The sequence below is a fragment of the Arachis hypogaea genome, chromosome 18 (genome assembly GCF_003086295.3).
Source record: "Arachis hypogaea cultivar Tifrunner chromosome 18, arahy.Tifrunner.gnm2.J5K5, whole genome shotgun sequence".
Taxonomy (NCBI): domain Eukaryota; kingdom Viridiplantae; phylum Streptophyta; class Magnoliopsida; order Fabales; family Fabaceae; genus Arachis; species Arachis hypogaea.
The window spans coordinates 30,607,393-30,621,758 of record NC_092053.1 but is presented as its reverse complement, the minus strand read 5'-3'; the positions used below and the strand labels follow the sequence as shown (position 1 = coordinate 30,621,758).

At 33.4% G+C, this 14,366-nt stretch overlaps 1 protein-coding gene, 1 long non-coding RNA gene and 1 other non-coding gene across 3 annotated transcripts; 1 reads left to right on the top strand and 2 right to left on the bottom strand.

Moving 5' to 3' along the window:
• Nucleotides 1-1,812: 1,812 nt before the first annotated feature.
• Nucleotides 1,813-4,945, top strand: LOC112771023 (ras-related protein RABA1b). The gene is made up of 2 exons (XM_025815568.3): nucleotides 1,813-2,211; nucleotides 4,218-4,945. Exons 1-2 carry the CDS (start codon nucleotides 1,991-1,993, stop codon nucleotides 4,648-4,650), a joined length of 654 nt encoding a protein of 217 aa, XP_025671353.1. The 5' UTR covers nucleotides 1,813-1,990; the 3' UTR covers nucleotides 4,651-4,945.
• Nucleotides 4,946-5,454: 509 nt separating this feature from the next.
• On the bottom strand, nucleotides 5,455-5,527 carry TRNAE-CUC (transfer RNA glutamic acid (anticodon CUC)). The gene has a single exon. It is a non-coding gene; the product is annotated as a tRNA-Glu (tRNA).
• Nucleotides 5,528-9,619: 4,092 nt separating this feature from the next.
• Nucleotides 9,620-12,708, bottom strand: LOC140181548 (uncharacterized). The gene is made up of 4 exons (XR_011876328.1): nucleotides 12,519-12,708; nucleotides 12,373-12,427; nucleotides 12,128-12,285; nucleotides 9,620-9,951 (listed from the first exon to the last, which is right to left on the bottom strand). It is a non-coding gene; the product is annotated as an uncharacterized lncRNA (long non-coding RNA).
• Nucleotides 12,709-14,366: the final 1,658 nt, after the last annotated feature.

Genomic DNA, 14,366 nt, shown 5'->3' with positions numbered 1-14,366 from the left:
ATTTTTTTGTCATTCTTAAATTTAGAACTTTAAAATGTATTAATATTCGCCTTTTATTATGAGCCACTTATAGGGCTGGAGGTGAGTCAAGTTAGTTCATGAGCCAGCTCGAACTCGACTCGTTAATAGCTCGATAAGTTGAACTCATGAGTTGGTGAGGCGAGCTTGAACCTGGAATTAAACTCATAAATTAAATGAGCCGAACTTGAACTTAGATAAACTCAGCTCATTAGCTCGTGAGCGGGCTCGATTATTATATATAATATTAAAAATATAGATTAAATGCATATAGGATATGCGTATTAATAATTTAATATATATAATAGTAATATATAATTTTACATATGTATTAATGTTCTTAATTATTTAAAATTTTATAGTCATTTTTTATATATAATTTTGATATAGGACATAAATAAAAAATTTATAACTAATAGATAGACAATATATAAAATTTATCTTTTTTTTAATATTTTTTAATATATATAAGTTATAATTTATTAATATAGAATTATAGATTATATTCCTATTTTTTGAGTAAGCTCATGTTTCGTTGAGTCGAGTTTGAACTTATGAAATCGGCTTGATTGTTAAAGAGTTGAACCGTGAACCGAATTTGAGCTTGGTCTAACTCAACTCAGCTCGACTCATCTTTAGCCCTAATCACCTGCAAATCTATATGGTCAAATTTGTGAATATACTAAAAAATATTCAATTAATTTTAATAATATTTGAAGAGTAAAAACTTAACTATAAAATAATTTTTAAGTGTAAAAACTAAATTATAATTTCAATAAAAATATAAAGATTAATTATATAATTTAATCTATTTTTAATATATATCTTATATTTTAATATATATTTTATATAAAAAATTAATTTAATAATTAATTTTTAATATGCATATCATATGATTGGTTAAATAATTTAGTACATTTATTCTTAAAAAAAAATAGAATCAAATAGATATTTTAGAAATTATTTTAGATATAAAAAAAGAATGGTGTTTTGTTTAAATATAGATGTTTAAAAAATTGTGGAGGTATCAAAAAAATAGTCCAACACGTTACCTGCGTGTTGAATGGATGTGCGACACGTGACAACACATTACCTGCGTGTTGCATATAGGGATGGCAATGCCACTCGAATCCGCAGGTACCCATCCCACCCCTATCCGCTCGGAGCGGGTTTTTAGCGGGGCGGGTTCTTGAGAGAGGCGGGAGCGGGGTCGGGTTTAGGTAATACCCGCCCCTACCCGCCCCGCTATATATATAATATATATAATTTTAATATATAATATGTATAATATATGTAAAATAATTAGTAAATGATTAATAATATTGTATCATATTTAAATTTTTACTTTAATTTATATTATGTATGTGATGATAGTTATATACATTTTGAAATTTAATTTTATTTATTAGATTTTAATAATTATAGGGGTGGGTACGAACGGGGCGGGTACCCGCAGGAACGGGTTAGGGTTCAATGTTTTACTACGCGCGGGTAGAAGAGGGGCGGGTTCTATGCGGGTTGTTGTACGGTGGGCGGAGTCGGATAGAGTAAAAACCCGCCCCGTTGCCACCCCTAGTTGCATGCGACTATGCCACGTCTCCAACACGTTAATTGTGTGTTAACTCAGTACGTTATTTGCCTGCAATAATTACTCACCTGTTTATACACTAAAAACTTATATTTTCAGGTAAAGCACACTTCTAAAATCCATATTAAAAATTTTTAGCCTAGATATTTACCTTTTTTATTTTTTTGAAAGTAGTATTTAATACAGCGTTAAAAACTTAAAATACTAAGATATAAGATGGGATTGATTTTCACTTGATTTTATTTATGGCGCTTTTTTAAGCGCTTTTCTTTTCACGCATCTCAGTTCTTCAGTTCCCACTGCTTTCACTCTCTCACTCGCTCTCTCTCTCTCTCTTCATCCCCAACACCAACACCACTATCTTCCTACTTTATTCTCTCTTCAATGGCGGGTTATAGAGCCGACGACGACTACGACTACCTCTTCAAGGTGGTCCTGATCGGCGACTCCGGCGTCGGAAAGTCCAACCTCCTCTCGCGGTTCACCAAGAACGAGTTCAACCTTGAGTCCAAGTCCACCATTGGCGTCGAGTTCGCTACTCGCACCTTGAACGTCGATTCCAAAGTCATCAAGGCTCAGATCTGGGACACCGCCGGTCAAGAAAGGTTCCTCCCTTCTCTTCTTCTTTCTCTCTTTGGCTTTCCTTTTTTTTCTGTTCGGTGTGTTTTTTCTTTTTGTTTGGGTTCAATGGGAAGAGACGAATAGAAGATCGTGCTGACGTGGCAAATAATTAGGTCGGTTACTTGGGTTCAGATTCGATCTAGACTGAAACAATTTGAATTTCTTTTGAAAATGGATCTGAGCCATGTTTGGTCGTACCATATTTTTTATTTTTGGGTAATTATTAAATTATTTATTACTATGAGCTGATTTCAAAATTGAAATCAAGATAAGTTGGTATACACTTTTTTATTATTATTTATTTATCTTTTGCTAAGCCGGTTGGCTGGATCGTGATCTTGTGTCAAATATTTGTTAATCTTTTAAAAAAATAAAAGATAAGTTTTTCAGTAATTCTGTTAGATTCAATTTGTGGAGAGTTGGAACCAAAGAGTTATTTTATTTCTTTATTTATATTTGCGAAACTGGAAATGTTGTAAGGCGATCTAAAACATCCTTGTCTTACTCTTATGTCATTATTAACTTATTAAAAAAAAGGGAACTGAGGCTAAAGTAATCTGGTTTGTTTATTTAACTGAATTTAACTAAGTTAGGTCAGCAATTCAATTGATTATTATTACGAAAGATGACATAGGCATGTCGTGGTTGAATCACGGTGTATTAGAAAAAAAGTGAAAATATTTTCTGTTAGACTCCGATAATTGTCTTGCTGAATAGATTTTGTTGCATTTGTTTCTTACAATGGCAAATGCACATGTCATACTTCTTTATAATGGGATTTTTCCTTCTTTAGAAAAGTTTGCATTGTTCTGCATCTGTGTAAATTTGATGGATTTTGCAAGGTGGAAGTATTTGTGAAGTTACTCGAATGTTCTTTGAGTAATGAGAGTAAAAAAATTAAGTGTGTGTGCTCTAGAGTGAAAGCACACCGTAGATACTGTTGTTATACGCTTAATATAGGAACTAGGAAGTTTTGGAGAAATGTAACTTCGGGTTTTTGCTTAGTGGTGTGGACTGAACCCGAACTTCTTGGTTCCATGGTTCTTCTAGGTGAGAATACAGGTATATTAGCAGCCAAACTCTTTGTGGAAGATGTTCTCAATCATGGCAGTCATATTCTAGATTCAAGGTATACCTTATCCAAGTCAGAGATTTGGTTGACCAGGTTGTTTAGGTTTGATGGCCCGATTCGTAAATAGATATTGTTACTAGGCTTAATTTTTGTTATGCGTTCTTTGTGGTGAATGATGGTCTAAATGAAGCATATGCGATCCATTTGATACAAATTGTCAAATGACATGTACCTTGAAGAGGTCAAAGTTTTGACTTTTGAGCTCTCTCTTAGTTCACCTAATGTGAATGTCGAAAATTGTGTCAGGTAAAACTAAGCTGTTATTGAAATTTTACTTGCAGAAATTCCTGGATAGTGTATCAGCGGGAAATATGATATTGCAACTGTAACTCTGAAATCACATAGCTGTAAGAATGTGTTGCACACATCATTACCGTATTTTGGACATGGCTCTTTGACTACTATTATTCATTTATTCTTACCCATATCACTTAAATAGTTAAATTAATAATTAAATTACTCTTATATACTGCTTATTAGTTATTACCTTGTAAAAAAAGAGGTAATCAGAAAACCTTAATTGTGAGAGATACTTGTTAGAAGGGTATGATGGTATGTACAATTTTTCAGAAGTAGAAATCCAGGATATGTTGCATTTGGACTCTAGTCTTTTGTTTAGAGTAATTGTGAAATTAGTTTCCAACTTAAAAATGTTGGGTGTGACATTGCTTCTTGGTTGCAATCTTGTTCATGTCTTGTAGCCAATGACATGACTATGCTTATTTTGTCATTTACCATCATAATTAACACAAGTTTGCATTATTGCATAAAAGTAAACAATCGATTGTTATGGATAAATTGTATTTAATGAATATCCTAACTTTGCATGTTATTGATTTTCATTGTTTCTCTTTGCAGGTATCGCGCCATAACCAGCGCTTACTACCGTGGGGCTGTAGGTGCACTTCTTGTGTATGATGTCACCCGCCATGCAACATTCGAGAATGTTGACAGATGGCTTAAAGAATTGCGAAACCACACAGATGCCAACATAGTTGTGATGCTTGTTGGTAACAAATCAGATCTCCGCCACCTTGTAGCGGTGTCAACCGAAGACGGCAAGTCTTATGCGGAGAAGGAATCACTGTACTTCATGGAAACCTCAGCTCTGGAGGCCACCAATGTAGAGAATGCATTCGCTGAAGTTCTAACTCAAATCTACCGAATTGTGAGCAAGAAAGCGGTAGAGGCTGCAGAGAATGGAACTGCTGCCGTTCCCGCGAAAGGGGAGAAAATAGATCTTAAAAATGATGTTTCTGCATTGAAAAGAGTTGGTTGCTGCTCAAGCTAAGGTTGGAACAACATAATTCAATTGGTTCTTACCGGCTATATTGTACTTGTAATATTCTGAGATACAAATTTAGTAGCAAAAAAACAAAGAAAAGAATTTAATTTTTCATAGCATGTTAGACCTTTATGTGTAACCTTAAAATTAAAACCATGTTTTTTCATGTCCAGTAGGAGCTGCTGGTGAAGCAAATTGATTGCTGAGCAGCGTAGTCTTATTTATTGTAGTGTATTGTTTTGAAATGTTTTCACTTGCAAAGGTTCAAGCTTGAGATTAATTCAGAGTTGGTTTGGATGCATATTTTTTCCTTTTAAGATAATTATTACCTATGAATAGGTATTTGTAAACATTTATGGATGCGTTTGAAAAATCGTTATCTTTTGACATGAGAACATCTTTAACAATCATTGTCCATTTTGTTTATTATTCTTTATTTTTGGACATTCATTTTCCACACTTTTGAATGGAGGATAAATATTTATACGAGACATTTTCCTTCCAAGTCCTTATTTATTAAGAGTATTTTTTTCTTTTGTAATTTACAATCAAGTTGTTTAAGAACTATATATTAACATATATACATTTTTCTTCCAACTCAAATTGTTTCATTCAAGGGTTATTAACCTATTATTAGGTGAAGAATCAGATTCTGATTATGACAGATTTTTTTGTTAGTGATAATAATTTTAAAATAGTCATAAGGTACAGGGAAGATTATCTTTCCAAGAAATATTAATGGAAAATAATGTATATAGCAGAAGAAGAGGTAAAGATCTGTAGAGAATCGTAGATTGTTAACAAAAAGATTTCCGTTGCCGGGACTTGAACCCGGGTCTTTCGGGTGAGAGCCGAATATCCTGACCAACTAGACTACAACGGATTACAAGTATTGGTTATAAAATATTATATTTATTCTATTAAACAATTTTCAAGGAACATTCTTCTGTGCAATGCATTCCTTCAACACCTGAAAGCTGAAGAAAGGGTAGAGAGAGGAAAGACTAACGAAACATTTTCCAATCAATTTATTTGTCATATTTGTGAACAAATTATATTTTTATCATTAAGTTTTTAATTTATTTGTACAACTTTCTTTTTGTGTAATATCAATAATTGTCTCCCTTCCTTGGATATAGTTGGACCATTTTCATAAATGTCCTAACTCCTAAAGTCCATCTTATACTGACTAGCTACCAAAACAATTCAGATGAGGTTCGCCATTTCTCTCATTACTGCCTTTATAAGGCAGTCAATGATGATGATATAATAGATTTGTAGGGACAATCAAATTCAGAACTCAAATAAATGGAATGGCAATTCCAGAAGGTATAGTTAGGTGCTAGTTCATGGGGCTAGTTTCCTTACAACATTCATACTACTTATTGAACCAGCTGTTGTATCCAAGTGGTTCTAGGAAATGATAGAGTTATGCTATGAGTGCTAAGTATTGGTTCATTCATCACCATCTCATTAGATTAGATGAGTGCTTCGTTATGTTAAAAACTCTGATAATCTCTAGATGATGAATGATTCAATATAATATGTCATACACAATTGAATAAATGGATGAAAATATATATATGAAAAAGTTTAGAGTGCATAAAAGTACCCATAAAAGATCGTAAATATTAAAGTACATCTAAAATATTGTTTTGGATGAATAGAAATGTCATGTTATTAATAAGTTTGTAAAGTCTAAAAATGTATTTTTATCCATCAAACTTAATCTTTTAGATGTATTTGAATATTTACGAATTTTGGTGTATATTTGTATCCATTCAAACTCTTTCATATATTTTTATCTATTTACTCTACACAATCAGTACAACGAATAATTTTTTTTTCAATTTATTTACTTAGCTTTTTGTTTTGGTATAGAGTTACCTAAAGGTAGGAAAGAGACACACATCATTGTCGATCCTCTTACTCCAAATCTTTTGCTCCCTATGATGAGGGATGTACCTGCAGGACTCAGACGTCATAATGAGTGGATGTGTTATGCATAATGTCTTGTGTTATGACTTATGAGATGAGAGGCTCTATAGTCATTTATAAAGGCATGAGCACTTGAATGGAGAGTGGAAATAGTTATTCGAACTCTCTAATATAGGTGCTATTTACATACAAATAGAAAAAATTAAAAATGTTATTTGTATACTAAAATTAGTTATTAAAATTAATTATTATATATTTATAAATAAATATATGTATAATTTAATTTATTTTTAATATAAATTTTATATTTTAATATATATACTAATAATTTATTTTAGTAGTTAATTTTAATATATAATAATACCGTTATACTTCTTATCACAGTATATGAGATTGTGACTGTGTATAGTCATTTTTCTAAATTTGATTTTAGTTAATTAAAGCAATTAACCCATTCATTAAGGAGATTGACTTGGTTCACTCCATCTAATTTTTCTATTCTTCATACATTGTTTGGATTAAGGGAATATGAAAGAAAAGAAAATGTTAAATAAATTAAGAAAGTAAATTTTTTTTTTAATTGAGTTGAAAAGAAAAGAGAAAAATGAGTTGAAAAGAAAAATTGGTGTGGGATTTACTAAAATTTTTTCTTCTCAAAGATGAAATGAAAACAAAGAGAAAATGTGCAAATAATAAAAAAAATTATTAAAGTGACAATTACATCTTTAAGAATTTCGATTTCGGATTAATTAATCCTTGAAGAAAACAAAGTATCAGTTAGGTCCTCAACCATAGCAAAATATGGACATGTATGTCCTTCTATCAATAATAAATAGTGTGAAACAAAATAGAGTTGCTCATATATTTCGTTATCTACAATAGTGCGTGTCCTATTGCTGCCACATGAGCATAGAAACTATATAATTTTAGATAACGAAACATTCATTATCTTTTGAGTTTCTATATAACCTTTATCAACTACTCTTTATTTACCACAAATCTTACTAAAATAGGTGAAGTTTTACTCCAAAAAGTATTATCTGCGTAATAATCTTTTATAAATAAACACGTCACAATAGTTCATGGTACATATAAACACCATCTTTAAGTTTTACATGATGAATTAATAGAAGGACATAACATGTCCATCGTTTGTTGTTTTGGAAGATCAAATTAGTACTTTTTTTCAGGGACTAATTAGTTTGAGATCAAAATCTTCAGGCACCTAATTGTTACTTTACTCAAATTATTAATTCACTCTTTGATTAATAAAAAAATAAAACACCTAGAGTATTAATATAATTTTATTCCATTGTGATTTTATCTCTTCTCACTTTTCTTCGTCCAAATAAAAAAAATCTTATTATTTTTTTTCATTCATTTTCTCTTTATTCAAACAACACATAAAAAAATTCTATTTTTTTTATTTTTTTTCTTTTATTTTCCATCCTCTATCCAAACAAAATGTTAGTACGTACATAATATTCTAAAAATCAATTCGAACTGGTTGGTTAGACGGTCAAACCGATAATTATTCAAAAGTCTGATTCAGTTTATAAGTTAAACCACCAATTTTAAAAACCGTCAATTAATTGTCAAACTGGTTAGGAACTGGGTGATCGGATCGAATCAAGACTTTTTGGCAAATATCTCATATATGTTATCAGTCCAGCTACACATCCAAGTCTTTTTGGCAACCAAGTCTAACCAAATTGGCCTAAACTCAACAAAAACCACTTTCATTACATCAGCGTGTACACACGCACTTCACTAACGCAAACATATCCTTCTTCGTCTTCGCGTTCCTTCTTCTTCTTCGCGTTATTCCTTCTTCTTCTTCGCATTCCTCCTTCTTCGTCTTTGCATTCCTTTTTCTTCTTCTTCGCGTTCTTCCTCCTTCTTTTTCGCATTCTTCCTTCTTCTTCGTCGCGTTCCGTCTTCTTCTTCGCATGTTTTCTCTCAATCATTGTTCTTTTATTGCTGCTGTTATTGTTACTTTTTCTTCTCCCTAATTGAAGTTCATATGGATTCAGAAATGAATTTAATATGTTTTTATTGATGATTGAGTCTTTTTATTTGCTTGTTCAAAACTGAACTAATTTCAGTTTATTTTTGTGTTAATTGAGGTTCACCTGGCCTGATACTGCTGATAAGTATTGACCAAATTTTTTATTCCCTAAGTAATTTCGGTTCATTTCTTAGTTTAATTGAGATTTATTTAGATTCAGAAATGGATTGGATGTATTTTTATTTATAATTGAGTCTTTTTGACTACTTGTTCAAAACTGAACTAATTTCGATTTATTTGTGTGTTAATTGAGGTTTACTTGAAGCTGCTGTTAAGTATTGACCAAGTTTTTTAATTCCTTAAGTAATTTTGGTTCATTTCTTAATTTAATTGAGGTTCATTTGGATCTAGAAATGGAATGGATGTATTTTTATTGATGATTGAGTCTTTTTTACTACTTGTTCAAAGCTGAACTAATTTTGTCGGTTCATTTGTGTGTTAATTGTGGTTCACTTGATGCTGCTGTATGTTAAGTATTGATGCCTATTTACATTGATTATTGATTCACAAATTTTACAACATTTTTATATAAAGTAATTTATAAAGAATAATTTATAAAAAAATAATACTTAACTAGTTTTATTTTTGAAAGTCAATTAAAAATAATGAGAGCCTTGATTATTAGAATCGTTACCAGTTGAAAAATATAGATGGACCTCGTGATACTAATAAAAAAAATGGACGTACTAAATTATAAAGCTAAAAACAATAACGAACTTTACTCATCAAATAGTCATATAAAAAAACATTATAGTCACAATTGTAGTCTGTAACACCCTACCATACAGAGTCTTATGCTTAAGTCATAATTCAGAGATGGCAAGGTATTACGACCTCTAAAACAAAAATTTAGTACGTATAGTAGTATGAATAATTGATTATAACTAGGAGCCTTTGTAGAAAAAGGGGTAAACAAAAATCGTAACTCGAACGCGCAACACTCCGATCGATAATGTAACGAGCAAAGGATAAGCTAACGCAAGATCATATATATATAAAGAGTGTCAAAAACGGGAATATCAAGACTCAAAATCCGGCTGCGAAGATAACCGGTCCGAGCATAGTAATATATACATATGATAAAATAAGAAAAACCCCAAGGAAAACCCAAAGGGACACAAATACAGAAACCTATTCTCCAAAACCTCCTATAAGAGGAGTCATCACAGTTTGTATTATTTAATGGAGATAAAAGTATCTAAACAAGATATATAACCCAAAACAGAGTCCCGAGAACAAAGGATCTTCGCTAAATCCAGAAGTCTCCAACATGCCTCAACGAGAAGCCTCGCGTCCTGCATCTGAAAACCACAAAATCCGCATGGGTGAGAACCAGAGGTCCCCAGTACGGTAACAGCTTCCACATATATAATACATAATAATAGAGAAAAGCCGAAGGCAATCCTGGAACTTCCTCCAGATAATATCAAAGCTTATAAACAAGCTAAACCGTAAGTGGCAACTGACTAAAGATTCTTCAGTCTAACTAATACTTCCCTTTCCAATTCCTTCAGACCTCCCAACCACCAGCAGGAGTATAATATAGCAAACACAGTTATATCAGACAAGAAATTTACAAATAGGAACAGATAGGGCATTTAGACAATTAGCAAGTAATATGCAGTCAAATAGGCAATCTCAAACAATTCATGTAGTATGCTCATGATGCATGCCTGTCCCTAGTGGCTGATGATATCATCTGTCGGTTATAGAGCCAACCCGACAAGTCCTGGTAGCTAACCATTGGACTGTCCCTCTGTCGTGCATCCCCAACTCGAGTTATACTCATCATAAACTTGATCATAATCATGATCCATATCCATCACCCTCACTGGTGAATATTTATCCATCACCATCACTGGTGAATATTTACGGGGGCGAGCTCATCCGGGCCTTTCACAGTGCCCGGCCACACTTACGACATTGGGTTAACAGAGCTTCGAGTCTCAACCTGGAGCACATGGTGGCTAGCCATTGCTACTACCCAGGGAAACCCTCATCTCCAATGGTGGAAGTGCAAACATTCACAATTCAATCAACAGCATATATGCATTTATACTTGGCCATAAACATGGCTCCGCCGTAACACGGCAATAATCTAGCCATCCGGCTCACGGTTAAATCCATAACCAGTCAATTCATTAACATTTACGGCCCTTCGGCCCATGGCATAACAAGCACTTCCACCGCCATCCTCCGCATCTCACATAAATTATCTATGATCCTCAATGATCATTCATTTTTCCCCTTGCTTCACTCGCAAGTTACCACATTCACTAGCCCTTTTTCTCATGCTAGGCATATCATAATGATTTAAGACATAAGTGGTGAGATCGGAGGCTTAGAAGTATGAAATTTGGCTTTTAAAACTCAAAAATCAACTTTGGGATGAAAACAGGGCCACGCGTACGCGCACTCCACGCGCACGCGTGGATGGCCTTATAACTCATCGACGCGCAAGCGTCATACGCGCGAACGCGTGGGTTGAAAACTAGCCAAACGATGCGCAAGCTTCAGCCACGCGTACGCGTGGGTGCTCTTGCGTTCCAGGCACAAAACTGGCACAACTCAGGCACAACTCTTGGGAAAATGGCTGGGCATTTGGTGCAGCGCATCGACGCGCCCGCGCACACCACGCGTACGCGTGGATGGCGTTTTCTCGAAGAACGGCGCGTACGCGCCAAGTGCGCCTACGTGCGGAGGGTCATTCTGCTAAAAATTTTCTAAGTTAAAAAGTTGTAGAATTTACAGATTCAACCCCCAATCTTCCGACGGACATAACTTCCTCATTTTAAATCGTTTTTCACCCGTTCTTCGAACGGCATGGACATCCCGGATCCAATTTCATTTCTAAATAGATTTGGCACAAATCAGAGATCTGTAGTCCAAGTTATGTCCCGTCAAATTATGCCCAAAAACCATATTTTCATAGAAAACCACAAAGTGCCATTTTCAAAACAAGCCACTTTCAACTCTTTTCAAAATCAATCAAAACATGCCAATTTCAACCCTTCTCTTAGAAATCATTCAAAATGTACCAAAATCAACAACAAGCCATCCTCAACTCACACATTGACCCTTTACCCAAAATTCCCAAAATCACCATCTAACCATTTTAACACTTCTCAATCAAATGGCTAAAGGACAAACACAATATCATGTCATACATCCTTCCTCATCCCAATTTCCAATAATACCATTTCCAATCAACCATCATTATACATGATCAACATCATACTCACCATCAACATGGTACCACCCATCAATTCAACCTCAATCATCTATCAAGCATATATCACAACATGCATTTTCTCATATATCACACAATCAAGGCATCAATATTCATAATCACATATATGATCACATCATATATCTCAATCATTCAACAACATCATCAATTCAATGCCTATCTTAGGGCCTCTAGCCTAAGTATTTCCTACCACATTACATATTAGATACGGGAAACCGAAACCATACCTTAGCCGATTTTCCACGCTCAACCGGAGCACTTCCAAACCACTTGTCCACAAGCTCTCAAGATATCAACACCTCCAAGAACAGATTTTATCACACAAAACCCTTTTCCAAGCTTTCAAAAATCACCAATCAAGCTCCAATATTCACATATACACAACCTAAGCCACAATCATCATATCCATACACAACATCTCAATACCCAAACATCATAGAACAATAAATTACACTAGGATTGAGAATCTTACCACACCCAAGGTCCAAAGAGACAAGATTAACCTTCTCCTTCAAGAGAGTTGGGTCCTATAACATCAAAGAACCCAAAATCTCAACATTTTTGCTCATGAAACTCGAAATCAAGGGCTGGAATTTCGAACAGTAAAATGTGGCTTACCTCAAGATTGATTGTATGGGTTTTGTAGAGCTCTCCACGGTGAACGCGTGGCCATAAACGGAGCGGCAATCGGAGCTCTAGATCAAAAGTTATGGTGGTTTGAAGATCAAGTGAGAGATAGAACTTGAGAGAGTGTTCTTCCCCTCCCTTACTCCATTTCAGCGTGAATATGAGTGTTGTGAGGAGAGAGAGTGCTGAAAACTAGGGTTTTGGTTTAGTTTAGTTGGGCCAAGGGCCCACTTTGGGTCCGGTTGGCCCGGTTTGGCCCGTTCGGTCCAATCTTGGTCCGAATTCTATAAAATTGGTACCAAAATTCTCGTCTCAATCTCCTCTATCACATTTAGCCATAAAAATAACATTTTTGGCTTTCTAGAATAAATTATCATTTATGGGTTAATTAGCCGTTAATTAACCGGGTCTTACATAGTCACTCAATAAAGTTAAACAAAACACATAGAGAATTCTAATTCTCTCACTTTGTATTACTATGACTAAAAATAATCGCCTATCCTCCATTTTTAATATGAATTTGAGCAAGTACTTAACATTCTGTATCTATGTCTTTGATATCTCGTTCCTAATCATCTTATAGTATTCTAGTCTTTTTAGCTCAATCGAGTAGCGTATTATTTTGTACCACGTCGTTTATGAAGATGGTACGAAGGGAGGGATGAAAAACAAAAGCTTTTCAGTAGTTCTATATGGTATCATCATATCTATCCCCAATCATTTCGAGTTTTAAAATAAAAACAGTGATGATGCAATGTTATTCAATTATTATTTTCAAAAGTCTTTGTTAGTCAGAATGGTGTGATTTTTAGATGTTTATCATTTACTTATGTCATGACACATGTGACTCATGACTGAATGCTTATAATATTAATCATACAAAATGTAAACACATCATCCTTCACTTGGTTTCTCTTGGTATTCTCCTAACTTCTCTTAACATAAAAAGAAAACGATTCCTTATTTGACATACACTCTTATGCAACGCATGAAATTGACTTTAATTTTTTTTAAATATTCTTTTAACATTATTTTGACTTTGAAGGGTATTGAACTCAAATCGTGTATAAAATTGATGGAAGTTTCCTTGCATTAGGTTCTTATCCCAAAAGCTTGTCGATCACCTTCTTTAATTTTACCTTCCCTTTACTAAAGGATTACTTCGATTATCTTGTCTTTGGGGGTCACTTTCTCTTATCAAAGAATCATTTCCTCGGTTATTTAATGCACATAATTAAGATGATTATGTGTCTGTAATAAAGATATATTATATCATGACATGTAACGCTAGCATCTATATTCAAAAATGAGATATGACACGTAAATATATATATATATATATGTAAACAGGCACAATTCGCTAGTAAAAAGAGATTTATTTCATGACTAGTCTTTGTGTAAGTTTTAATGTAGGTATGAATCTCTAGCTAAGAGATAGATTTCATTATTCTTAATACATGCATGAGATTAAGATTTGGGGTGAATAAAATTTGATAGAAACTCATAGATCATAGACTATTAATAAGGACAATACGAGAAACAAATAAATAATAAGTTATGATAACTAAAATGTCTTATTTGTTAAACTAATGTAAATATTGAGTTTCGAAAGATATAAATCCTATGCAAATATCTAAGTCTGTGTTGGCTTTATTATAGAAAAAAAATTCTATATTTCTGGTCTCTGTAGTTAGTATAGTTCAGAGGATTTAGAATGAGGGTAAGAAAGTGAAAAAAGGTAAGAATTTTTTCTATAATGAAATGAAAAAGTATATGAATGACAATAATAGAAGATGGAAGAAATATGTCACTTAGCATTTTTATATAGAAAATAGGAAT

What these genes read in the sequence shown, in the direction of transcription:
- LOC112771023 (XM_025815568.3), top strand. Translation starts at nt 1,991, where the DNA reads ATGGCGGGTTATAGAGCCGACGACGACTACGACTACCTCTTCAAGGTG. An exon ending in GACACCGCCGGTCAAGAAAG is followed by an intron (nt 2,212 to 4,217) that starts GTTCCTCCCTTC and finishes TTCTCTTTGCAG; the next exon opens with GTATCGCGCCATAACCAGCG.